This window comes from Homalodisca vitripennis, chromosome 2 (assembly GCF_021130785.1).
Source record: "Homalodisca vitripennis isolate AUS2020 chromosome 2, UT_GWSS_2.1, whole genome shotgun sequence".
Taxonomy (NCBI): domain Eukaryota; kingdom Metazoa; phylum Arthropoda; class Insecta; order Hemiptera; family Cicadellidae; genus Homalodisca; species Homalodisca vitripennis.
The window spans coordinates 47,566,983-47,594,411 of record NC_060208.1 but is presented as its reverse complement, the minus strand read 5'-3'; the positions used below and the strand labels follow the sequence as shown (position 1 = coordinate 47,594,411).

The window sequence follows — 27,429 nt, the reverse complement described above, 5'->3', positions numbered from 1 at the left end:
TCGGGTAAATAGATGTGGTTTTTTTAAAGCATTATCTAAGGTAAACAGTCTATTAGAACTAAATATAAGTCAAATACTGTCCCTAATTTTGAGTATGTGATCCGGGTAATTAGATTCACTACCAATCCAAACACAATAATTTCAATAGTGACTTTGGCAAGTTCTTACAGAATATGAAAATGACATGTGAGTGAACTACAATGACTTATAATTATAACTGAAAGCTTTTTTTTAAGTTAGATCTGTTTATCTTTAAGTGAATGCATATTTGGATTGAAAATTTTTAAAAAAAAGTAAAAAAAAACTCTCCTCAGAATGAAACTTGTGACGAAACCCTAATAGGACTTACCAAGGGTCTGAGCACAGGTCTCACGTACAGGAGCCACCACCTGGTCCGAGACAAAATCGCCAAACCGATCCAGTGCCAAGACACAGAGAAGCCTCAGTGACACATCCTCCAAGAACAGCTGGTGACTCTCTTCCATCTACGAACAGAACTTTCTTTATTAAACTTAATATCATCAAACATCCATAAGGAATTATAGCATTAATAATTTGTTTACTGATACAATCAAACCATTTAAGGAAATTGGTCTCTACTGTGTTTATACGAGGGCCATCCGGAAAGTAGTACCCGTTTGTGAAATAAAGACACAGAAGTAAATATTAACAAATATAAACATTTTTATTGAAAAGAGCATACCTTAAACTACTTCTCCACATAATCTCCAAGCAAATTTAAGCATTTGTCATAACGTGTGACGAGTTTTTGTATTCCAGCGTCATATTCCTCCGCCGCCAGCCGATTGAAATACGTAGTCACGCCTTCTTTAAGTTCTTCATCGCTGTCAAATCTTTTTCCCGCCAAAAACTCTTTAAGTTTTGTAAAGAGATGAAAATCTGAAGGGGCCAAGTCCGGGCTATACGGTGGATGGTCGAAAATTTCCCAATTGAATTGCTGCAGAAGTTGTTGTGTTATCCCCGCTGCATGAGGCCTGGCATTGTCATGGAGGAGAATGACGCCATCAGACAATAGACCTCTCCGTCGATTTTGTATTGCCCGCCGTAATTTCTTTGATGTTTCACAATACGCATTAGCGTTAATAGTGTCTCCACGGGCCATAAAATCAATAAGCAGTACACCACGTCGATCCCAGAAAATGGTTGCCATAAGTTTCCTGGTGGACAGAACAGTCTTGAATTTTTTTGGTTTATTTGGTGAATGAGTATGATGCCACTCCATGGACTGTCGTTTACTCTCAGGTGAAGCATAACAAACCCACGTTTCATCACCAGTAACTATGCGATTCAAGAACGTGTCTGCTTCATCAGAATAACGTTCCAAAAATGTGAATGCAGCAGCCATACGCTTGGTTTTGTGCTCATCTGTAAGCATGCGAGGGACCCACCTTGCACAAATTTTTGAATAATGCAGATGGTCTTTGACAATTTCATGAACAATTGTTCGAGAAACATTAGGGAAATGTTCACAGATATCATCAATTGTGACGTGCCGATCGTTCCTCACGAATTCGTCTACTGACCTCAGCAGTTGATCTGTAATGACAGATGGTCTCCCTGAACGCTCATCGTCGTGTGTGTTCCCCCTCCCCAAGTTGAAATTACGACACCAGCGCCGAACAGATGACTCTTCCATCACATTGCCTCCATACACTTCCTTTAATTGGCGATGAATATCACAAGGTCGAACGTTTCTTGCGTTGAGAAATTTTATGACAGCCCTCACTTCACAACTAGCGGCGTTTTCAATTTTTTTAAACATTATGAACTGTCACAGAAACAACACAGTTAATGCTAGCGTCACGGAACTTGTAACAGAGAAGGCAGACAAGCCACTGAAGCGATCTGACCTTGTCCGGCGGCTACTCGCGTCGTCAGCGCCTCACGCGGCGGAAACGGGTACTACGGGATGGCCCTCGTATAAAAATACGTGTAATCGTATATCTCTTTTGTTTTTGTTTTTTTTTTTTGCAGTCGACATGAAATTGAGGTAGCTGCTTTAAAAATATTAATTTGTTTTGTTTCAAATCTTGTGAGAAGTTGTTATGGTTATTTTTTGAGTTGTAATGTGAATAATAGCTTAGTTTATAAAAGTTATTAGTAAGAAAACAGGAGGAAGTAGATACACATGTTACAAGACTAGGCCTTCACCAAGACTAAAAACTTCATCAGTGCTGAACCAAACATCAGGTAATGATGAAAATCTGCTTACGGATTGTACCCAGATAAATAGGCACTTGGTGCAAATAGAGGCAAACTAAGGAAGATATATTAGCTTATGACCTTAAAATAATTTCCATCATCTCAAGGCACTGATAACAGAAATAAAACCTATATTCCAAAACGTGACTAACCCCAACTTTTTAACAAAGTACCTGAGAGCGAACCCAAACAAAAGTTGTATAATGTATGATTTGGCATGCAAACCAAAAATAACTCTTATATACCTAATGTACTAGATTTTGGTGTGCACCTGCAGTTAGGAGTTACCTGTGGGAGTTTGTCAAGGGTTAAATTAATGTAGCAATTAGGACTAGAAATTGGGTAGAACCTCCTTAATCATATAACTTCTATAGATAACGAGCGAATGCGAAAAGCAGAACATGGCTTCTTAACTTGAAAAACAAATCAGACAGACAAACAAGAGATGCGTCTAAGAGGAAACTGGAGGATCTTTATGAAAAGAATTAACCCTGGAACTGGCAACGCCCGATATCGGGCGTTTTAGTCGCATCCTAGATGGCAGCGCCCAATATCGGGCGTTTTAATATGTCTTATATTTCTCAATATTACGTACTTAAAACACAATCAAAGAATATCGGTATTGGTACCAACCAAAAGAGGAAGGTTCAATTGTAAATAATACACTAATAAATAATTGTATCGTTTCGTTACATGTCCATACATTTTATAATCTCTGAACTGTTTGTTTACATTCTCCCGCGTGCCGTGCTAGTTGCGCGCGCAGCGATGAGTCAACTGGTTCATTCAGCTATTATTATTTCGTCAGCTGCATTGTGTTCTGTCTGGTTTATTGTTTGTTTGAGTTCGTTGTAATGATGGTTCTGTATATGACACAATAATAGTAAGTTTTTTGTGCGTGTTTAGGTAATGGATCGTAATTTCCGCGATCGTTCAAGTGACATTTGAGAACTAGTTGTACATGAAATAAGCAACGATGAGGATTCTGATTTAGACATTCAACCAGAACATAATCAAAAAAATATATAATAAAAATTAAAAAAAAAAAAATGAATATGAACTAATAGTTACAAGACTGTACAAATCCAAGTGAACTTTGAAGTTCTTACTTTTGTTGGTAAGTAGCACTTTCGAATGTCAGTGTATGATTTTTTTTATCGTATACCACATGTAAAAATAAATAACTTATAAACTACGTGTTGTTTTATTTTTACTCAGAATTAAATGCTCTTTCTTTTTTATATTTTGGATTTTGCATATCATTAACAACAACAATTTTACAAATTATAAACTTTGAACTAACTTTTCTTTTTTTCTAAAAATTTTTTTTTATGAAGAGGTAGAGTAAGGATATTTTTTTTGTTTTAATTATATTATGTAAAAAATGTTCCTTGAACAATGCTGAATAAAAAAATATATAATATGACGTAGGTACTTTATAGTAAACCTGTAATAATAAAATAAATATAAGGCAATGTATGAAGTACTAAGAACACTCCGCCACTGAGAGAAATATGACCGCCAATTCCAGGGTTAAGATCCAGATAACCCTACCTACTGCTCTGGCCAGAACTAATAGCAAGTAAAATAATTTTTTAATTAAAGTTTTCAATTTTTTGCTGTGTTCTTAAACTTAGATTTTTCGATATTAGATGTTACATAACTCAACAACCAATACATATAACTTCACCAAACTTTATTTGTATGATCTTATACCACTATCCAGTTATATGCATGGGTTTTAGTACAACATTTGCAAAACTGCCAAAATGTAAAAAAGGTTTTATAACAACATTTTTTTTTTATAATAAAATAATATACGGAACTAGTAAGCCTAATTTAAGAAAACTTTCAAATGGAAAAATTTATTATGGTATCTTAATAGTTTTTAAAATATATTACATAAGTTAACATTATGTTATATGTTGTTGCAGAAAAAGGTTGATGAGCTATACCACATTTTCACATTCTCAAGGTTGAAATGGCCATAGTTTCGATTATACATGAAACCATAGGACACCTTGGCATTAATTTTTCCAATGTTATATATCAGTTGAAAATACCTGTTAATGAACAAATTTTCCTAATAAAAATGTTATATTCACTTTTTTTAGTTTCTTATTATTTTTACAAGTGCCAGCAAATTTATTTCGGTTTAGTTAATCCTACAAGCGCTACATGTCGCAGTCACGATGCATTAGACCGCTGTCAAACGCTAGAGTCGTGATCGTGATGTATTCACAAAATCTTCAAGGTGCTGTTATAAACGCATCAATTGATATGTTTAGCATACCAAATAAAAAAGATTTGTTTTATATTTATATCTGGAACTTTAGTAAACCATTCCGACTAGTTCCAATTCTCTGGGCACATCTCTATGCCAGAGATTGTAGAAGTTGTGTACAGAGACTCTCCCAACATTAGATACTGCGATGTTTGATAGCCAACATGTCAACTTTCAGCATTAGGATATCAAAACTAATAGAGAGTGGGTTTCAACCCAAACTGTTCAGTTTTAGTTGAACAAATTACACACAAGTACTCACCTGATCCGGTGTCAAGTCCGTGGATCGACCAGCACCAGAACCATGCAAGCGGATCAAATCCCTTAGAGCTGTTGCTGCGCCGTGTCGTGTTTCCCATCGTGGGCTGAATATTTCTGCTAGTAACGTGTCACAGAAACCTTCCAGGGGCCAGTCTACAGTCTAACATCATTTGGCTCAATTTTATTATTTTGCATTCATTAATAAATACAAATAATGAACAGGGAATACCATCATACTTGAGATCATACTTGGATCTCAAACAAAATATATTGACTATAAATAAAATGATGAATACTAAATACTATTAGATAACATATGAGGCCATTCAAAATGTATTCAGACTGGTATTCTATTTGCACTAATAAGTATCAAATTAAAACTTCCAGAAATTGTCGGCCATATTAAATACACTCCCACATGTGAAGAATTTTACAAAATAATAAAAATTACTCTGTCTCACAATATGTGTAAAAACAAAGGTTCAAATTCAGAATTGTTTTAAAGTACCTATGATAATAATGTTCTTCTCCAAGCAAAAATATTGCACAACTTAGTTACTTACAAGATATAGGCTAATTCATTCCATAAGCTTTTATTAGAAAAATAACAGTTTCACTGGATTCAATTTGAAAGGCATGTACAAGTAAGGCAGTATGTGAAACTATACTATTACTTTTGTCAACAAACATGAGTTTTACATTTTTAATACTATTTATAATGTAAATATGTTTCCACAGAGCTTATCAGTTTAGAGAGCATAGAATTGTATATGTGACGCTCATCTGTTGTTGGGTTAACTTACATTAATATTTAACCTAAATATAAAAATGTCTCTCCAACAAGTACACTTTTACACTAATAACTAACAACCACAGTAGAACTCACATCAGGCCCCCATGACCCGGTGTTGTCCGGAGTGGGGTCACCTGCCCACGTCTCTTCTCCAGTCCCTGTCCCCGCCACTGTAGCCGTATCATCCAGTCTCTGTCTCTTGTTGGGCTGTTCACTCTCATCCTCTGGCCTATCTGTCGATCGGCCTGAAGCCAACCGAGCTTTCCGTCTCGCGCGATTCTGCTCACGACAACTCAGACCCTCAGACACAACTTGCATCACCGACATCTGAAATTAGGTTTCAACTGAGACAGAGCAAACTAAACTTTAAGAAACTTGGGGGAAAGGTTCTGAAAGTGCAGTGATAATAAAACAGCAATTTTCACGAGTTTTTCATAGATTTTTCAACAAGTCTTAAGTGACCAGGCTACGCCGACCAATACATTTTTTTTTTTAATATAGAGTAATAAGTCTAATTAAAGATAGAAATTCTGTGAGAATATCTTATTTCATAGTGAAATGTAAGGAGACAAATTGTTTATCTACCTTTTGTGGGCATGAGGCTGACATGTTGCTTGGCCTGAAGTCGTCTGGGGTGATAACGGCACAATCCATCCGAAGAGGCAGACCTATCTCCTGCATCAATCTACTGTGCATCTGTTCTTCTGAGCCTGTCAATGGAAGCCAAATATTGTCATTTACTCAGAATAAAGACTGAGAGGTTTGGTTGTAAATAACCAGGATAGTCATAGTGATGCCGGTTTTATCCTGTTAAACTCGTACTTGAGTGTGGCCAAGACTACAATTCCATCTACATAATGTGCTTCTCTTGTGTAACATAATACTTATTTTATGGCATAATTTTAAAACACACCAGCACTGTTAAGCGGAATGACAAGGCTCTTAATGTTTCAGTTCTGATCTAGTTTACAGGTAACGGCAACACTTCAAGCTGCAACTTATTGCTCTACTGGATTATTTAGAGGTACTGTAATTTGAGACTGATAAAGGTTATATTAATCTTTCAGAGTTTGATACTACTTTCCTAATACTTAATCACATTTTAGATATATTTCAAAAACAATTATATACTAAAGATGAACAACTTAATAATATATATTGCTACATGGTGTTTCTCAACAACAATAGGCATGGCACTCAAAGGGTTAAGTTTATTCCTAGGTGAGTTAAAAATTTAAAATACTTGCAGTAACTATGAGTAGAGTCTAGCATAATTAGCCCATCTACATAAAGAACAAGACAAATTTCACAGGATAAATTAACAACTTTACTTACCAATAGGAATTTCTTCTTCAGTATCATATTCTTTTCCCTCGGACCCCATTAGATAGGCACTATTCGTCACAACCTTTTGAAGGTCAAATGTAGCATAACTCAGTCTTCCTGTTTGATTCAATGGCACTTGTTGAGAATTCAACGAGTCTAAAAAAGGGAAAATACACTTTAAAAATTTATTAAAAATGCAGGAAAAAATCAATACTACTGTAATAAATGTAAGAAATATATATCTTTACTTCCTTGAATCACAAATATTACAGAAACATAAACATATAACTAAACAAAATGAGTAAATTGAAATCATTCGTTTAAATACTGGTAAAAAGAGGGCATTGACAGTGGCAAACTAACTCCTGCAGCAGGTAGTAGACAAGCTTGCAAAAAATTTCCTGGTTAAAGTAATAAATTGTATACATAATATTATAAAAATCCAAAAGCGTTTGATGAAAATACAAAGGTTTAACTTATTGTGGTTCCAAAAGGCCTACTAACTTTGAGCAATGCAAGTCCAATACCTGTTGAGGTACGCTACATGAGTGGGATACCAAGATGGCACAGTGTCTAGCATGTCATGTACCTATCATACCTAGTCTACCACAGGAGGTCATATTTTTATATATATATATATATATATATATATAATATATGTTACATATAGGCCTAAGGAAGTATGCATCATACCTATTTTGTCAGGTGCAGGAGTAGGATTCCATGGCGGTACATTGTCTAGGACAGCCTGTATTGCTTGACTAGCAGCTATCCTCGTCTCCCATGTCGGACTACGCAGTAACTGTGTAATACGAGCTAGCAGTGAGTGTAGCTCATGTGGGTGCAGTCTTTGGACCTGGAAATCATTGAACAAGTCACTTCACTAGCCTACTCAGTTTTAACCTTTTAGGTCTATGAAGCAATGTTGCTACACCAGAAGAATCAACTTTCCGGACAAATCATATTGGCTCCTGGGTTAAATTCGATTTTAAATTAAATTTTACTACCATTTTATACAATTATAAAAATAAATATTTTATTAAAAAAATATAACTACATTTTCTTACTGTTCCCATTTTGATTAAGTTTTTTCCAGATATCTGCAAGAATTCCTTGCCTCTCCCTGTTTTTTTACAGACACGTTGACAGTGAACAAAAAGTCTTTTCAAAGTAGGTCAAATGAAAATTCAGGAAATAAAGAATAATGTACAGAATCACCCCTTTTTAATGTTAAAAGAGTGTGTTACGCTTTTAGCGCGCCTGCAGATCCATGATACTAGATTAGAAATAACTAAGGATTTGTTTTATACTGCATTTTGTCATACAGTCATTACTTATTTATGTAGATAAAAGAAACACTTGCTGCTTAAATAAATTTAGCTAACTTAAAAATTTCATTGATCCACACTCTATTACTCATAAAAAAGCATTTTCTAGAGTACAGTTCATATTCAATCTGTTTACAAATATTCAATCTGTTTACAAAGAACTAAGATATAAATAAAAATTAAAATAGGCAATAGCCATGACCTTATAATTCAAAAATCAAACCAAAATATTATCATTATATCGAATAGAGTGCAAAAAGTTATTTATAAAGAACAGAAATTACCTCTCCCAATTGAGTAGCGGCGGCACGTCTCGTTACGCCTGACGAACCCGTCTCCAACAACACAAACAGTCTGTCCAACCTTAAAGAGAACAATATTTTCACTAACAATTAACATGAAAACATTACTGTTTCAGGCCGCTGTTTTAACACTGTAATATTCAATATGTTAAATATTAAGCCTTGTATTCATTTATAATTCTTCTCATGCAAATGAAATAAAATTACTTGATAATTATTATTGTTGTATAAAATAATAAAAATCGTAAATACAATGTATGTAGTACTATCACTCCACAAATATATAGTAACTGTATATTATAGTAAATATTATCTTCTTTGAACATATCGACAAGCTACAGTATTTCTATATCTCGTTTCTAGAGTATTTCTTTTAATATTATCAAATTTTATCACAAGTTGTTGAGTTTTAAGGTTTTGTTATGTATTTAGTTGTTTTAACAAGTCTTAACACAGTGTGACCTGGAAAATACAGATGATAGTTATAATACAAACTGTGTCGCTCTAAAAGTATGTCTACACAGTTTTGCTTTGAAGCACTATTTTATAGAAAATACCCTATTAGTAATTTCTTCAACTTACAAAATATATTTTATTTTGGAGATAAAAATTTTAGCTGATATAGATATTATCGAAGTTAATCTTTTAATATTTTAACTCCAAACCAAGCTCTTTCACAATTACCTCTTTCTGAGAAAGATTCCAGCTTTTGGATTTTATCATCTCATTTACTGGATATAATTCCATATTTTAAGAACATTTAGAATATGATTTGCTCGAATGCAACCTGAGAGTTTTTGGGAGAATCAGAAGTGTCCTAAGGCTCTACGTTTTATTTATTGTTTATTTCATTTTATTATACAAGATAACACCAATATTCAATAACATAGTATAATTTCATGACTGACGACAACATGGTGTGTTTGTTATGTTTATCAAAGAAATCATATCTATTCTGCAATGTAAGAGTATGATGTTTTTAGTTTGAATATATTATTGTAACGCTGGAAGAATCAGATAAGGAATCTGCACACTCTCATATATTAATATATAAGCGGTTTTGTTTCTTTTATAATTATTTTATATTGATATTAATTAGTAATAAATAAATAGTAATAAGTTCATTTAATTTTAAGCTCTTGCAGTACAGCATTTCCAAAATTAGGCCTGACCAGCCATACTATTAAGTTGGACTCACACCAGCCTACTGTAATAAAAGAAATAAATACAAAAGTCCCACCCCTTCACTATTACTTTTAAATAGAAATATATCAACCATGGTAAGATTGTTTTAAGATTCATGGTTTCATATATTTAAAAATCATGGTTTTTTCATATATTTAAAAATCATGGTTTTTTAAATATATGAAAATTACTTAATGTGCAGTTTACATTTTTTTGTTTCACAATTTTATTTTGTTTGCTGCAATTATTCTCTTATCACAACTTCCAAACTGCTGCTCCAGTTGTATTTGATTACACATAAAAAAATCATTTAAAGTTGTAAAATAAGAAGCTACAACCAATAGCTACTTACCATTCTATTTAGAAAATGGCCTGATACTTAACATTGTTTGGAAGGGTAAACTTAAAGCGATTTCATAATTATGGATCTACATCAAAACATAAAATTACAAATAATTTTAGTACAAATAAAATAATTTTATAAATTATACAAAAATTGCATCAAATAATTAACTGTAAAATTAAATTTTATTGAGTTAACATATAAACGTGTAGTAGATGGTTTTGTCATCAATAATATTTCTAGTATTCTATAAATTTTTAAATTAGGAATTTAAACATAGGCTATCAATTCAAAATGTGGGATTAAGGAGAGAGAAGAACGTTGAATTAAATATAATTAGTTTTAAGTTCCCTAAGGTTCTAGATAATCACTGAATATCTAAATAAATCTACTTTGAAACATTTATGATCACCAGGAAATAGACAGTTCTAAAACAAAAAAGATAGGTATAATTGTATAATATGTACTGTAAGATTTTATAATCATTATAAGTTCTTCCACCTCAATAATATTCAAATTTCAGAGAATGGGATTCATTCTCTGTATGGTATTCTCCTGTTGAAATACTAGAGGTTTGGTTTCTGTTAACTCTTAATTTACGTGAATGTTGAGTTTATCTCCAGTTTATTTTTCTCTTAGTGTAACCTCTGGAAACTGTCACAGACTTCCACATTTCTATTTCAATTAGAGAAATGTGATACAAATGTCAGATTCCAGACAATGCACTAAGAGGGAAGTGGACTGTCCCTAAACTGAACATTCACATTGAATCAACCTTCCCACAATGACTATATTATGTATAGAAATCTCAATTTAAATAATTAAATGAATGAAACTTGCTTTATTAGAGGCAAAGTTAACAATAACCTATTAAAATATAGTAAACTATTTAGCCATAACATTCCGAAACATCATGCAGCAGATATGTTTTGCAATATGAATATAAATTATGGAGTATCGCAATATTAGAAAATATGCGTGACATTAACATACACTTGTAACAAACCGATACAAATGAGACAATACAATTTGTATGGCTAATTCAATTGAGTCTGTAACTGCAATTCTGTCAACACACATGTGCATCACCTGACCTCATTAGTGAACATTGTACATTTCAATTATTCTGAATTGTTACAACCACCTGCACTGAGTACACAAGACATACAGAGTGTGCTATCCTTCAAAATTTACATATCCCAAAAGCTAACACTAAAAAACTCCTGGGGCCAAAAAAGTAACCGATATTAGACCAATGTCCTAATATGCGGAGACACAGTGGGTTATTAACTATCTGAGTGAGTACAGCTTCAAACTATGAATTACAGTCATATCGAGTTAATTGAACTAAACCTATAAAATTTCATATTTATAGTATTTTGCGTGCAATATTTAATTCATGGTATATAAAATCTAAGATGTCTTAAAAATCCAAATTTTGGAGGTGTTGACTTTCAGGGTGGATGCTTAACATGAAAATATATAATTTATTACTAAATTCATTACAACAATAACAAACTAACAAAAATATTTTATTCGTTTTTGTAAGAAACCGTTATTGTGAAAAAAGCCTGTAATTAAAACCTCATTCTCAGCATAGATGGGCATATTGATAGAATGTCTTAAGATTAAGAAGAATGTCCATGTTCAAAGGAAGGAGAAGCATAACTATCCCCTCCAGATAGGTTTAACAAAGAGTGTAGACATACCGTGTACCATAAAAAATTACCCACCTTTCCTCATCTTTAAAAAGAATAATGAAAAATTAAGTTCACATTTTTAGATTTTTTTTGTCCTATTTCCCAAAATGTGATGTAGCAGACAGCAACTGCAGACCACACCTTATGACTTATCACTTGAAGGAACAAAAAAAAAAACCAAAGTCCAACTCTGTCTACACAAAATCCACTGTAATTTGTTCCTCTATAGAATGGTACTGATTAAAATTGGAATTTTATATTTGTTGTAAGACAAATTCCTTTTTTTAACGTAACTGCCTAATTTAATATAAATATAACAAAACATTGAGATGTGTTAATTATTTAAACTTTAGATCTATATAGAAAGATTTTTATTCTGCTTTTTGTTCGACAAGTGGGATGAAACAACTCTCAAAGGTACTCTCAACATCACATGAACAAAATTAAGAGCTGAATACAAAACTGATTACAAACTGTTTAACACAGTTCCAATAAAACAAAATAGATGCAGTATATATTATTGTATTTAACAAAATTAGCAGAGCTCTAGAGGTGGATCATTGTACTAAAACTGTCTCATCACAAGACTATAATTGGAATGGTTACAAAAACGCAACAAAAATTCAAAGTAAAGTAAAGGGAGACAATGTTACTATTGCAACAAATACTGGCACTAAAAAATTGAAGGTTCCTCTACTTTTATGAATAAAGTAGCTGTTTCCTGCGGCTTTGCATGCTTTTCATAAGCTTTACTTGTGTATAAGCACTTCTGGTTCAAATGAATTTTATTTCCAACGCCGATATAGTGTCTTGTTGCCACGATCAAGAAAGTATGTCAAAAGTGTATGTTTATAAACACTGTACATGTAAATGTATTTTATTATAAAGTGGTCTAACACTAAAACTTTAAGTTCAACCAGAAATTTATTTTAAAGACAAATATACATCATAACTTAGCGCCTTCAAATAGTGTTTCGCTATTTAATATACGTAACTGTCTCATTGCAGTTTATAATGTGCAGGTGCTTAAATTAATTTGCAGTACCACCTGGTGGCGAGTGAAATCAATGGGCATAGCATAAAAACCATATACCATATAAACCCATATAGAAAAATACATATACATACAAATTTTAATAATGATTGGACAAATAGTTTCCGAGTCTTTCAAAGTCATATATACAACATTCACTTTTATAAACAAGATAATATATTTTGTAAAAAAAAAACACACTCAATTTTGTTTTAATTTTTGCCACCTGGAAATCTTTATTAGCACCATTTGCACTTTATAAAAAGAAGAAAAAATAAATACTTAAAAACAACATAAGAAGTGTAATAAATATTAAATGTAATTTATTTTTAATGTGTAAATAAAATTAGCTAAGAGGAATATATTTTATTTGTATTTTGTTTATTATAATTACTCATACGTAACCCTCTTAAATAATATTTTATATCAAAATATAACTAAAAATCAAAAAGGTTTACCTTGACGTCATCTTCTACACCGTTAAGCTTTGGTGTTACAGTCTTTCAAATCGAAAGCAATCAAAATATGTTATGGTCCATCTCACACATTCAAGTTTTCTGAAACAGAAAAGACCATAAAATAAATTACAGCAAAGTTATTGGAATTACACATGTCAATAGAATAGTTATAGGCTATTATAAATTTGAAGAAAATTATAAGATAAAAATAAACTAATACAAAAAAACCTCTCATAATTGTCAATTTAACAGACAAAACTAGATCATTTCTCTGCCTTATTTAACAGTGAATTTAGTAATATTCCCATTGTATGTTGGAGTTGAAAATGCAATAAAGAGTGAATTTTAATATCATATTATGCCCAACACACAAAAGGCTTTAAATATATAAAAACAGAAATCGATACTCAGTCCCTATCTTCTTGTGAAGATGTTTTAATTACCTTATAGGTATTAACTGTATAAATGATACCACTCTCGTAATGGTAACAAATGATTATTTCATATTAAATTGACTAAAGAAAATAACACAAAATTAACTCGAGTGGCTTGAAAAAGTGTTAATGACCACTTATTGCTGTTTGTTCAGTATCAGTTTTCGATAGGTCTTTTGGTGGTCAATTATCAGTTTCTTGTAAGTTTCCATTACATTCAATGTTCAATTCTGAACTTGGCTCCTTCAAATAATATTTTACAATACTGTTTCAGCTTATCCCTCAACAATTTTAAATGCTTCCGAATCACAAGAAACTAATTTATTGAATAAATTATTCAAAAACTTGCTCTCAAGCAAAAATGGATTAGATGAAATTTATGAGCACGTATCTGCATTTGAGGTATGTAGCAAGACTAGATGTAAAGGGTGTATATTGTAGAATTTTTAGTATAGGTGTAGCCACAAAATGAATACAATAAGGCAGAATATCTTACAACCAGTGATGTGACTCCCCCTTTGCCCACTGCTTGATTTTTCGTGTGGCTCCTGCACTCATTCCTCCCTTAGCGCCAATTATAATCAGTTACTGTTTAATGTGAAAAAACTTTTGAGTGTCCATAAAGAACAGCAAGTGAACATTCATTTCTTTTAAACTTTTTAACAGCAAGTGAAACATTTCTCATGTTACGTGCTATAGTATAGTAACGTTATCACAAACACAACTGCTTGACTGCCGTAACTGATTTAACGCTTATAATTCAAATGTCAGACCTCATTCGACATTATAATTTCACTGTTCCACTCATATGTCGAACAACATTAAACATCACCATGAAGTCAGTTTTCTTCCATTTGCAGCTGCTATTTTTAGTCTTTGATTAGTGCTGTAATCACACAGCAATCTTAGGAACTAATACCAACAACTGAACAAAAACAGTTGTCATCTGCTGTTGTTTTTGGTTTTATTAGTCGATGCGTTAACCTCATTTGGTGTTCTCGTCAATTGAATATGTTTTTACCGGGCATTTTGTTTCTTTCTGATTCTGAGGTTATTGCAGAGTTAAAGACCGATGACGAATTGAGTAATGAAGAAAGTGGACATAGTGATGGTGAAATTATCCTGCCAACATTAGAAAATGTATCAGGTAGTGAAAGTGATGAAGGTCTAGGCCCAAACTAAAATAATGGCCGTGGTGGAGATGGGTTTGACAACTGTTTAAGATGGACCTGTTTTTCCACATTTTGCTTTATAATTTAGTAGGTGGGTATACAGAACCTAATCAAAAAAACCTGTAAGTACTTCAGACTTCTTTCATTTGTTGCTACTGTTGAAATACTAAATGAAATTGTTACCGAAACTAATCGTTATGCAGAAGAGAAAATAAACAAGTAGAGACACTTAGGTCTAGATCTATCAGGTCCGTTAACGTTAAAAATGTTTCTTTAAAGGAAATAAAGGCTTTCTTAGGTGTTATCCTAAACATGGCACTAAATCCTAAAGCCATATATACAAGACTAGCTGTTCCCCGCAGCTTCACACGCTTTTTGTAAGCTTTGCTCATATATGAGCACTTCTGGTTCAAGTGAATTATATTGTCAATGCCGATGTAGAGTTTACCTTGTTGACACTATCAAGAAAATCTGCCAAAAGTGTATGTTTATAGCCATTGTACACGTACATGTACTTAATAATAAAGTGGTCTAACATTCAAGCTATAAGGCCAAACAGAAATTCATTTGAAAGACAAATATCCATTACAACTTAGCGCCTTCACATAGTATGTGGTTATTATACACAACTATCTCGTAATTGTAGTTTACAATGTGCAGGCGCTTTGATAACTTATATATTTTGCAGTGCCTCCTGGTGGTGAGTTACATCAATGGGCATAGCTTATAAACCTTCTCCATGGAAAATTGCGTATACATACAAATTTTCATAATGGTCTGTCTAATATTTTGCGATTCCATAAAGGACAAACACTCAAACATTCATTTTGATATATAGAGATTATTTTTCATCAGATAGGTATTTCACCAAGCATTACTTTGTAAATGTAACTTCAAAAGAGACTTTTGAGAGATACCATATCATGGTGAAATACAAAACTTTTTGGTGTATCTATTTTTATATTTTGGAAAAATAAAATAGGTATTACTAATTTACATATAACTAATGTTTGCTAGACAGCTGTTATCTATATATATAAAAATGAATGTTTGTGTGTTTGTCCTTTATGGAATCGTGAACTATTTGAACGATCATTATGAAAATTTGTATGTATATGTATTTTTCCACGGAGAAGGTTTATATGCTATGCCCATTGATGTAACTCGCCACCAAGTGACGCTGCAAAAGATAATAGTCTTTAAAGCGCCTGCACATTACTAACTGCAATTACCTGACAGTTATGTATATTAAATAACCAAATACTGTTTGAAGGCGCTAAGTTATGATGGGGAATTTCTCTTTAAGATAAATTTCTGGTTGAACTTAAAAGCTTGAGTGTTGGACTACTTTATAATAAAGTAAAGGTACGTGTACAATAGCTATAAATATACGGACACTTTCTTGGTCGTGGCAACAAGACAAACTCTACATCGGTGTTGGAAATCTAATTGACTCGTACCAGAAGTGCACATACACGGGCAAAGCTTACGTAGAGCGTGCGAAGCAGCGGGAATCAGCTAGTTTACTATAAATATAACATGAGCTGAGGAGGCATACAGGTAAAAAAGTTAGTTTTGAAAGGAATGAGATTTGTGACTGTTGATGCAGTAAAATAAAAAGTGATGGAGGAAGCCATTTCAGTGCTTATGGAAAATGATCTGCAGCATTGCAATTTATTTTCATCTTATCTTATTTAAATATTTTATGATTTATTTAAATTTTTTTCTTCTGACCTCTAAGACAGGAAACAATCTGTGTTTTTAATTGAGAATTCTCTACTCAGTCTTTGGTAAGAAAGGGTGTTCCACAGGAATCAGTTTTAGGACCTATTTTATTTATAATTTATATAAATTACCTGCCATCAAACCTTAATTGCCCGAACACTTCCTGCTACCTTTTTGCAGATAACATTGCTTTGAATTCAAACCATAATAATTTATTTGAATTATATAGTTTACGAAATCAAATCAATTAACGCTTCAAATTAATTAACAGTTTTTGTTCATATAGCAAGTCTTACTCAAGTTTTTATGAGTAGCAGTATTAGATTTTTTAACTTTTTGCCTACAGAAATTAAAGAACTCCCCTCTTCATTCGTTTAAAAGATACATTAAAAATAAACTAATGGAAAACTGTTTATACTCCATAGGAGACTTTTTTACATTAAGGTTTTAATTGATTTTTGAGTATTGGTTGATTTTTATTGGTTAATTGTTCTGTTTTTATTATTTGGCTTTTACCAATGTTAATGCAATATGTATTGTTTTTCCATACTACTGAAAATTATTCATATGTCAAAACTTTAGTATTAGTGTTTAGTGTAAAAGGATAGTTTTAATACAATAACTGTAACTATCTTTAAGAAAAAACACGACGAATACAGGTACTGCAAAATTTGTTTAGTAATAAATGACTTAAATAGATTTAATAAAAAGTGGAAATTCACATTGACTAGTGTACAGAACAAGAAGGGGAGTACATTGAAGTAGATTTGTAAACTTCAAATTGTAAATATTTTCAAGCAAATTGTTTTCAGCTTCGATCCAATTTTTTTTTCAGCCATACCTCGTATATATTATTTTGTTTGTTGTGGCAACACAAATAACTTTTCAAAGGCTTTAAAATGACGTAAACACACTTTCTACATTTTACTCGGATGTATTCTTCACAATAATTACCTTGGATGTTAATGTGATTTTAAAGGGTTTCTAAAAACCAAACCTTATGTTCAAACCTTTGACCATTATTTCATATTTGATTTGCACTCTTCAGCATATCTGTTTAATAAAGTAAGGTATAAAGTATTTGTTTACTGTTTATTTTTTAATGAAAGTTATATTTTTATATTTTCTTATTAATTAAATTTTTTCTATATTTATACACGATTTTGTCTGAAGTATATTGAAGTTAATTTATTAGTTAGAAGGAAATTTAAGTTATATAATATATATATGTATTGGACTACATATACAGGGTGTATATTATGTCTGGAAACACCCAAATATATCCTTTAATAATTTAAATATAAATTTGAAAACCTCTTACAATCGTGATAGAGATTGGGGCATCTACTTTTTGGAACAATGTTTTGTCATGTCACACCAACGGGGGACGTCCTGCCGAGGGTATCGTGAATATTCTTAATGGAAGCCTATACCTTGTGATACATAATTTTTAAAGGTAATAGCTTACTGAATTGAATGCCACAAAACCGCATCTCAAAGGAATTATTCTATCAGATAATAGAGCATTTTTAGTATTGAAAATTTACTGATGTTCAACAATGTAATTTTAAACATGGTTCTTGCCACAAAATGTGTTACACTAATTTTTTAGCATTTTTTTAAATTTTCAATTAAAATTAAAATAAACAATTTAATTTTTAAGCTGGTTTCATTAGTACAAATTTACCAGTTTTTATTACAATGAATAAAACTTATGAGTCACTTTCTCTGATTACTTATGAATCTGTACTTGGTGTTTTCCAGACAGCAGGAAGGTTTAAAGAGACAAAGGTCACTAGCCTATGAGAAAACATTATTGTGTTATTAATCATCTGGTCTACAGGTTTCAGTTTTGTTGAGCATGGAGCTTTTCACTAGACAGGTCTAAGCTTGGGAATTACAAATGGACAAAGGTCATATCATTCCTGTCGAGTTAATTAGTGTCTCTGAAGCATTGCTGTCAACAAGTTATCTAAATTACAGTAGTTCAGTTTTTATTTGGCATTTTTAATGGAATTGTCTGAAAGAGAACGAATTACTCTGTTGATGATGCGAGGATTTGGCGATCGTCAAAGATCTTATCGGGAAGTTTGTAATTTGTTTAATGACACTTTCCCAGAAAGGAATCCCATAAGTGTTTCAACAATATCAAAAACTATTGAGCGTTTTGAAATGACAGGGAGTGTACGTAATCGGCCAAAGTCGGGTAGGATACAATCTGCAAAAGATGAAGAACATGCACTAGATGTTTTGCAAACATTTATTGAAGACCCACATACATCGCTCAGAAAAGCTGCACAGCAACATGATATGCACCCTATGTCTGTGAGTAAGATTTTGAAAATTAATAAATACAAACCATTTAAAGTTCATTTAGTCCAACAGTTAAGTGAGGATGATTACGACAGAAGAGTTGAGTTTTTGTGAACTTGTGATGCGCAAATGTGATGACAATAGAGATTTTCTGACCAACATACTATTTTCTGATGAGGCAAAACTTTTTTCCTAAATGGCAATGTTAACAGGCACAATTGCCGTTACTCTGGGCTAGTGAAAACCCACATTGGATTACTGAGTCCCATTCACAGCAACCACAAAAACTGAACGTATGGTGTGGGAATTTTAGGTAACAAAATTGTTGGACCCTTTTTCATCAATGGAAATTTAAATGCCGAACTTTACTACAATATGCTCCAAAATGAAATAATCCCAGCTATTTCAAATTGCATCAGGAGAATACTTTGATAATGTATGGTTTCAGCAGGATGGTGCTCCACCCCATTATGGGAGACAGGTAAGAGAGTATTTGGATTTAAGGTTTCCTCATAAATGGATTGGCCGAAGAGGAGAAATCGAATGGCCTCCAAGATCTCCGGATTTGTCCACCAATCGATTATTTCCTATGGGGTCATTTAAAATCCAATGTTTATAGAAGAAAGCCTCATAATTTGGAAGACCTAAGAAAACAGGATTATAGAGGAGATTGCTTTGATAACTGAAGAAATGTTAGGCAACTCTGTCGAATCATTTTACACAAGATTGGCTCATTGTCAAACCGTAGAAGGAACACAGTTCGAACAATTGCTTTGACACCAAATGCAGGTAAAACGTTTGTTGTAAGACTTTTCTAACAGCATACATTATTTTTTATTTGTAATAAGAAATCAATAACATAAGTATTTCCATAATTGTACTGTATAATAAAAACTGGCAAATTTTGTGCTAATAGAACCAGCTTAAAAATAAAATTGTTTATTTTATTTTAATTGAACATTTAAAAAAATGCTAAAAAAATTAGTGTAACACATTTTGTGGCAAGAAACCATGTTTAAAATTACATTGTTGAACATCAGTAAATTTTTCAATACTAAAAATGCTCTATTATCTGATAGAATAAATTCCTTTGAGATGCGGTTTTGTGGCATTCAATTCAGTAAGCTATTACCTTTAAAATTATGTATCACAAGGTATAGGCTTCCATTAAGAATATTCACGATACCCTCGGCAGGACGTCCCCCGTTGGTGTGACATGACAAAACATTGTTCCAAAAAGTAGATGCCCAATCTCTATCACGATTGTAAAGAGGTTTCAAATTTATATTTAAATTATTAAAGGATATATTTGGGTGTTTCCAGACATAATATACACCCTGTATAGTCCAACACACTGATCAAATATACTGTGCTTCAGTATTCTATAGTACTTCTATATTCTTTAATTGGTGCATTACAGGGTTCTGTAATAACTGTAGAGATAAAAGAATGTTCATACAACTACTCTACTACACAATGAAACCTTTATTACTTTCTGGAAAAAATGTTATACTATAAGACAAGGGCTATGTTACATCATATTTGTAATTATTATTAGTTAAAAAAAATTTTTTTTTAAAGGAGAAGCCGATCTCTTTTTAAGCCTTAATCTGCCCGTCCTCATAAGCCACTGGCCTGTGCGAGAATGTTATCAAACAGAATAAGGGGGAGAGTCGATACAGTACAAGGTCGATGGTACTGATAGAAAGTGCAAGGGCCACAGACAGGATTCGAACCTCCGCTATCTGTAACTCAGACTCAAAGTCCAATGTCTTAGACCGCTCGGCCATAGGCACTCCCAACATAACACCTACTGACGTGTTATTATAATGCTACTTAGAACGGTTTGCCAATAACCTATAAAGTGACACCCAGGGGGTTAAATTTATTTGAGGGTTAAATATAATAAATTGTGTATTTAGTACTTTTTCTCATTATAGTTATTACTTTTTTGACATATATGCTAAGTATATATTAGCATTTAGAAAAGATAATATGTAAGGTTGTCATAAATACAACTCAATACAAATTATTATTACCAACTAAAAATACACACAAAGGTTTTTACTACACCTGGAATTTATTTGTAGAAAAGTGAATAGGTACATATAATGTATCACAAAAAGATTCACTTCATGATACGCATAAGGTTAACGAAAACTGTATGATAGTAATATTTAAATAAAAACGCATTACCTGAAGAATTGTAATAATACTGAGATAAAAATAAATTAGATCCTGTAATATTATTTGAATAAATGAGATAACATAACTTCATTTTCTGCATTCTTTACTCATTAGTATTTCAAATTACAACTATTTTCACAGCTTAGGAAGTAAGTTATACTTAGTTGTAAAAGTTACAATAACAAATTTTAGCCTTCTCTAATTTAACATTCCTTTTTATTACAATGAAGGGCACAGTCTAATTACCATGAACTTTGAGGTAAAGTTTGCTGCAGAGGATTCTTTTCCTATCCAACTGTTATAATCTCTCCAGCATTAAATAGGATTTTGAGTAACCAGAGAATGAAACTATAAAAACAAGCCCAATAATAACTAACCACTTTTTATCACCTTTAAGAAAATGTTGGGCTAACCAACAAGTGGACTACCTGTTTATTCAATTAGTGTCTAAAGTAGTAGACTAGTCAGTTGCTTTGACTAGTCGTAGTTGAACCACTAGTTGTTAGTAATATGAGTTGTACTTTACGTTTTCGAAGTACTGTAGCATTTTGCTAGAGCTTACTTGTAACACTGATGACTAGTAAATTTAGTAGACTAGCCATTAGTTATTTATACATTAAAGTACAGTAGGTAAATATGTTAACTTGTTCATTTGCTAGTAATGAAAACCTTCAGATATAACAACAGTAGACCGTTCACTAATTGAATATGTTAATTCAGTATAAAATCAGTCATTAGTTTTTCTATCTACCAAAGATTATAACCTTTAAAATTAAAAGTGTTAATTAGGCATTTAAAAAAATGCTCAAGTTTTGTAACATGGACCTTGTATTTGTCAATGTTAACTCACAAAATTTATGTATACTCACTTTACATTATGCTACGTCATTGATTTGAATTATTTTTATTTCATATTAGAAAATAGACACAGTATTTTATTCACCCCTTTTGGGAGAAATCTACGACTTCTATCATTTGCTACTTGTCCGGCAATTGAAAAAAGTCTTTCAGAAGGGACTGACATGGCTAAAAAACATGAGTTCGTTTTTGCAAGTAATAAATACCTGAAACATGTAAATTTCTCACAATAAAGTAGAAATTTTTTATCTACGAACTAAAAGTAGTTCCAAATAGTGTCAAACTATAAGAGCACAGTAAGCAAGACAAGTAAGTTGACTAGAGTCACTAGTGGGTTGTAAAAAGTAATCGGGATATTATAAGATTAAAGGCCAAGGCGGCAAATCACGAATTTGACGTTATCAACGTATTCTGCTCACCCTACTGAACAAAAAATATATATAGTACTAGGGGGTGCAAATGACAAATAACATGATTTTAAGGGGTATATTCATAAGTAGTTAAGTTTCTAATGTTTTAATGTTCAGTTTGTATGCTGTGTCTGGATAATCTGTTTACTTGAATATTATCTGCGGGCCGGGACTGATAGCAGCCTGATAGCATATCTGTTATCTGAGTTCTACAGGGCATGAGTCAGTGCTGTGAGTGCGTTTCAATTATGAATCAACCATCCACTAGTTCGACCAACCCTAGTGAATTGTGTGTCGGAGTGTTTAGTAGGGCACGTAAAGAGTTTACGTTTTAACCAAAATGAAATTATTTCCTTTCTAATTGAACATGGAATTTTTAATAATGAGTGTATTTGTTCGTCGTGAGGTCACGTGTTGTTTTTAAACCGGGAGACTTTGTTGTTTCGTTGCGATAGGAAAATTAGAAAAAGTAGTAAAAAAAGAAGTTTTAAATGTTGCAATTTTTTTAAATCCACTTTTTTGTTGCTGCTGCTTAGCTATATCCGCCAACACACTCTGTTAATATCCATCTATATATTTATATTAGAGTTTTTCATAATTTATTAAGTTTTTTCAATTTAAATAATTGCCTGTGCATTACATTTCAATTTATATTTCTGATCAGCCCCTCTAGAATTTGATATTTTACTGATAGGTACTATCTCGAGGGATGTTTTTCTTTCATTGACATCAGTGCGGGCTTCGGCAGCACCTTCGGTATTATTTTTATTTACCGAACCTTCGGTGCTTCCGAAGCCCGCGCTGATGGCCGGAGGCACTCGTTTCATTTCAATAACAAGTAATTAATTTGTAGCTCGAAATTAAGAAAAACATTGTTCATTTGGATCAAAATTCTGCTCATTTCAGTATTATTTTCCATTTACGTTTGCAAAGATGGCGACGCATCCGATGACGTCATCACGAGGTTGAATCATGGTCACAAAAGATCACGTGATGCTCGACATAAATGTACAACATGGAAATATTACTTCGCCCTTGAACAGTTGTTACATTTTTTTATGTTCTAGAACTTTGTTATTTCTCATTTCCACCCCATCAAACCTTATTTTTTTTTTTCTATAGGACGATTCCAATAAGTTAATAACGCAAAACTTGTATTTTTCCGCTCCGGCCGTTAATATGATAATTACCAGTAATCGATAGTTACATCACTATCACGAGAAAAGTAGTTCCACTTTTAATTTTCTACAACTTTAACCCTAGAACTGTTAATCGACATAATTATGTCGGTTTAATGCCGCTTTTGTGGTGTTAACCGTCAAAAGTTTGTCGATCAAACATTCCCTCGTATAATTACTTTTTATAATATACTCCGGTAACGTATCGATATAATTCATGCACCATTGGATTCGGGAAGAAAAAATGCTAAGGAACAGATGAGTTTTATTCCTCTTTGTATTATGGTTATGACGTAGCAAGCTTGTTATTTTGAACGTAAAAGAAAACGCGACGCCGTTTGTTGTGACCGCCATATTGCCGCTGCCGTTCTGTATCACTTTCGTGCCGAGCTGTGGATATTTGTAAGTTTTAATAGTTTTACGCGTGTTTTAGTGTCGTATTTAATGTGTAGTGTGTTGTTTGATGTTGTAGTAAGTGTAAACATATATATTTTAGAATAAATCAATTTCTATTTACTGAAATATGTTTGAGAAATTACCGGCTTTGTGTAGGCTATGGCAAAATGACTTGGCTAAAAATTCATTTCACATAGTTTGTTATTGTTTTCACTTACTAAACGTTATTTATAGCACTCTTTTAGCTCTGAAGTAACTATTTATTTTTGGTAAATAGATAGTTTTCACAATAATATATATATTGCCTGTAATTTCTTTGGTTATATATAATAACTGTTTGGGTTATTCTATATTTTTTCAATATCTTTAGTTATATTTATAGTTTTCTAACTACATAATATTTCCTATTACTTATAAACCATAAATTTATAAATTTTGATATAGTACAAGCTTTAGAAACTATTTTATATTTTGCTGAATGAAAATTTTTCGCAAAATTTTTGAATAATGGCAAAATTTAACTTTTTTACTTTTCAAAAAATAATTTATGGTAATTATTTCATTACTACTGTATATTCTATTTTATTCTAAGTAATAAAATATGCAAAATAACATGTATTCATAGATAAATGTATTAGCAAAACTTGTTTTACCAAAGTCTTACGTGTACACCCGATTTTCAGAATTTATACGCATCGCTGCTTTTTGTTCTATAGCTTTATGATGCTTTCATCATAAATGTGTATAATGTTTATGTTTTTCTGAAACTAGATAAAATTTGACACAGAATGGCTATCTCACTTATAAATATTTCTCACTATAACTTCATTTGCTAGGTATGGTCCCCCCCAAATTTAAGAAATATTTTTTCGTAAATTTTATATTTGATTAAAAAAAGTGTTTATTAGAAAATTTTTGATGGTTAATTTTACAATATAGTGCAATTCTACGTTTAATTTCTGAACACAAAAATATATACTCTTATTTATATTGCTTTTATTTTATATTTTTAATAATTTTTTTAAAAAAACCTTGCGCGAAGCTCCAAAACAGCCCGACACTACAGGATGAAATGACCGCCAGTTCTAGGGTTAAACTGTTATTTGACATTTTCACCCATTAAAACCTTATATTGTTTTGTTTATGAGGACAATAGCAATAGATTAATAATGCAACTCGTATTTTGTCAATGCGTCCGTTAGATGCACAATTACCAAAATACTCTCAACAGCTAAAAATATGTTTTATAAATCAAGACAAAAATTACTGGAAACCGGACCAAAATCGGTTAGGCAAGGTTGTTTTAACCAAGGCCCATCAAGAATTTAAAGAAAAATTTAATTAGACAAAACCCATCTTGGCACACCATTTTCATAAAAGTTAGAATTAGGCCGACCTGATTATCAATTGCTGTTAAGGGCAGGGTGTATTTTGTAGTATAATTTATTGGCAACATTTAATATTTTAAAATGAATAACAATAAAATTGTAAGGCTTTTATATATCGTTTTATTGCTCATTTTGAAACCAAAAATTCTTAATTCTCAATTATTATGTACTGCTGTTTATATAGCACATCTTATTAAATATATACAGAATCTGCATTATTTTAAATAATTTATATTAAGAGCACACATTCTCTACAAAATTAATAAAACATTACATACCAATATTAGTCAACACAGATTCACTGTATTAAGTTTTGCACTCAACCAAGAATTTGTACTTATTGCCTTCTGGCATGTCAAATGAGCTTTCAAACAATCCCTATGTAAACAAGAGGCTATGTTCGGACGACTTACCAAAGTCGGTTTTCAAACAAGCAGCCTCCATATTGATAAATATTTCGAACAATATGGCAAACAGGAATGTTTAAACGCGTTTTTAACACAAACCAGTATAATAAACAATGAAATCCACGGAGAGACGGTCTCTCCATCAGTACGTCCTTTATACTGACAGCCATATTGCTGATGAGTCCAAATTTTATGCAACACTTGGATTCTGATTGGTCCATTCCACAGGCTGTTTTTTATTATAGAAATGTGTTCGTCCTGTATTATGTAGGTTTTTGGAATATATAATGTTTGTTGTACTATATTATAATTTCTGGGAAAGGTCAATATATACAAGAGGTGTCACATTATGAAATATTGTAAGAAGACGATTTATTCTTTGTTGTTGGCGCGTCTCAGTATATTTTCATGCTATCAGGAACTATTACACTTAAGTAACTAATATCAATTGTTTTAAAATTAAATTAACATATTCACAATATTTCAACATATTTATTAGGCAGCTGAAGATCAATAAGATCCTGGATCCCTTCCTACCACTTAATATAATAATAAGTACGAGCCATATCATTACAAGCTTGACCGTTTTGTTTTATAATTTATTAATAATTTAAAGAGATCTCAATTAATAATTTTAATATTAGTATTTACAGAAGAAACTAATCTTCTATACTCGTGCAAAGTTTAAACTAGATATTTAAGCCTTAAGTCATTAACAACATTTTATTTGCAATGATGTATCGTACTATAGTAGAAAATTATTATAGGGCCTAATAAGAAACAAGATATTTTTCTATACTTTTTTTAACCTTGCTTTTATATTTATAATATTACAAATGTAGTAAACTAATGAATTTATTTTCAGTTTAATATTCCTTTTGGATGTCTCCAAAGCAACTTTCAAACATCTAAATATTTAAATAAGTGTGTTTAATATTTAGACACGGAAAACCTAGAAGATAGTCATAATACTGATCACGTTATCCAATATTCCTGGACGAATCTCTAGATTTTGTCATATTTGACTATTACCAGGTTATTAAAATAGTTGTATGTTTTTAAAGTAACTTCATCGTTACAGACATTAGTCCTCGTTATATGTTGCAAAAAAGAATACTGAGTTTTAATTATGTACTGAAATCTATCCTCTTCTTCAGTTGTCTACATATCTTAAGACACGAGGTTAAGAATACACAACAAAAATCCAAAGATAATGCTGAAGGTGGCTGTTCCCATGCGGATATTTAGACACATTGTTCAAAACAAATACAATATAAACACGACTAATCGTCTGAAATACAGGAAATACTACTCAACCCGGCATTCTCATCCATGCTATAACAAGAAACCCCAATGTGATACTTGTTAAAGCTAAGTAGTAACAAATTTTGTTCAGTTGTTGAGTTTGTGAGTGGTGAAGACATTTCTACAAAATGAAAACTCGTCAAACCTTCTTTGAAAACGTGTGAAATCCTCTTTCTCACTCATCGTGCCCTACCCTTACTGTTATGAATGATTTAAAAAGACATCAAACCTCGTAGCAATGACTGAAGTGACGTTCTAATGGCGTATGATTGAATAAATTAAATATTATTACGTATTTTGATAATTACTATACCGTAACTAGTTTGACTTTATTTCTCGTATTTTGCATTCATTCAACTTAGAAAGTTGAGTCTGTTTTTCGGCTCTCAAAAGAACAAGGCAGGGAAGAAGTGCTTATAA

The 27,429-nt window shown here is 32.0% G+C and overlaps 2 protein-coding genes across 4 annotated transcripts in view; one reads left to right on the top strand and one right to left on the bottom strand.

Moving 5' to 3' along the window:
• Window positions 1–320: 320 nt before the first annotated feature.
• Window positions 321–25,880, bottom strand: LOC124353903 (TATA-binding protein-associated factor 172-like). 2 transcript variants are annotated; one of them, XM_046803955.1, is made up of 9 exons: window positions 25,711–25,880; window positions 13,237–13,335; window positions 8,500–8,578; window positions 7,581–7,743; window positions 6,897–7,043; window positions 6,147–6,271; window positions 5,655–5,888; window positions 4,770–4,928; window positions 321–485 (listed from the first exon to the last, which is right to left on the bottom strand). In XM_046803955.1, exons 2-9 carry the CDS (start codon window positions 13,245–13,247, stop codon window positions 336–338), a joined length of 1,068 nt encoding a protein of 355 aa, XP_046659911.1. In that variant the 5' UTR covers window positions 13,248–13,335; window positions 25,711–25,880; the 3' UTR covers window positions 321–335. The 2 variants fall into 2 exon arrangements, with proteins under 2 accessions (XP_046659911.1, XP_046659912.1); XM_046803956.1 differs by lacking the exon at window positions 25,711–25,880 and adding an exon at window positions 25,576–25,710.
• LOC124353904 (centrosomal protein 20) overlaps window positions 11,228–27,429 on the top strand; it is a 31,862-nt gene continuing 15,660 nt past the window's right edge. The window contains exons 1-2 of one of the 2 annotated variants that reach the window (XM_046803957.1): window positions 11,228–11,343; window positions 13,945–14,072. The gene's annotated coding sequence lies outside the window, so the exon portion shown is untranslated. The remainder of the gene's footprint in view (window positions 11,344–13,944; window positions 14,073–27,429) is intronic. The other variant, XM_046803958.1, reaches the window with a different exon arrangement.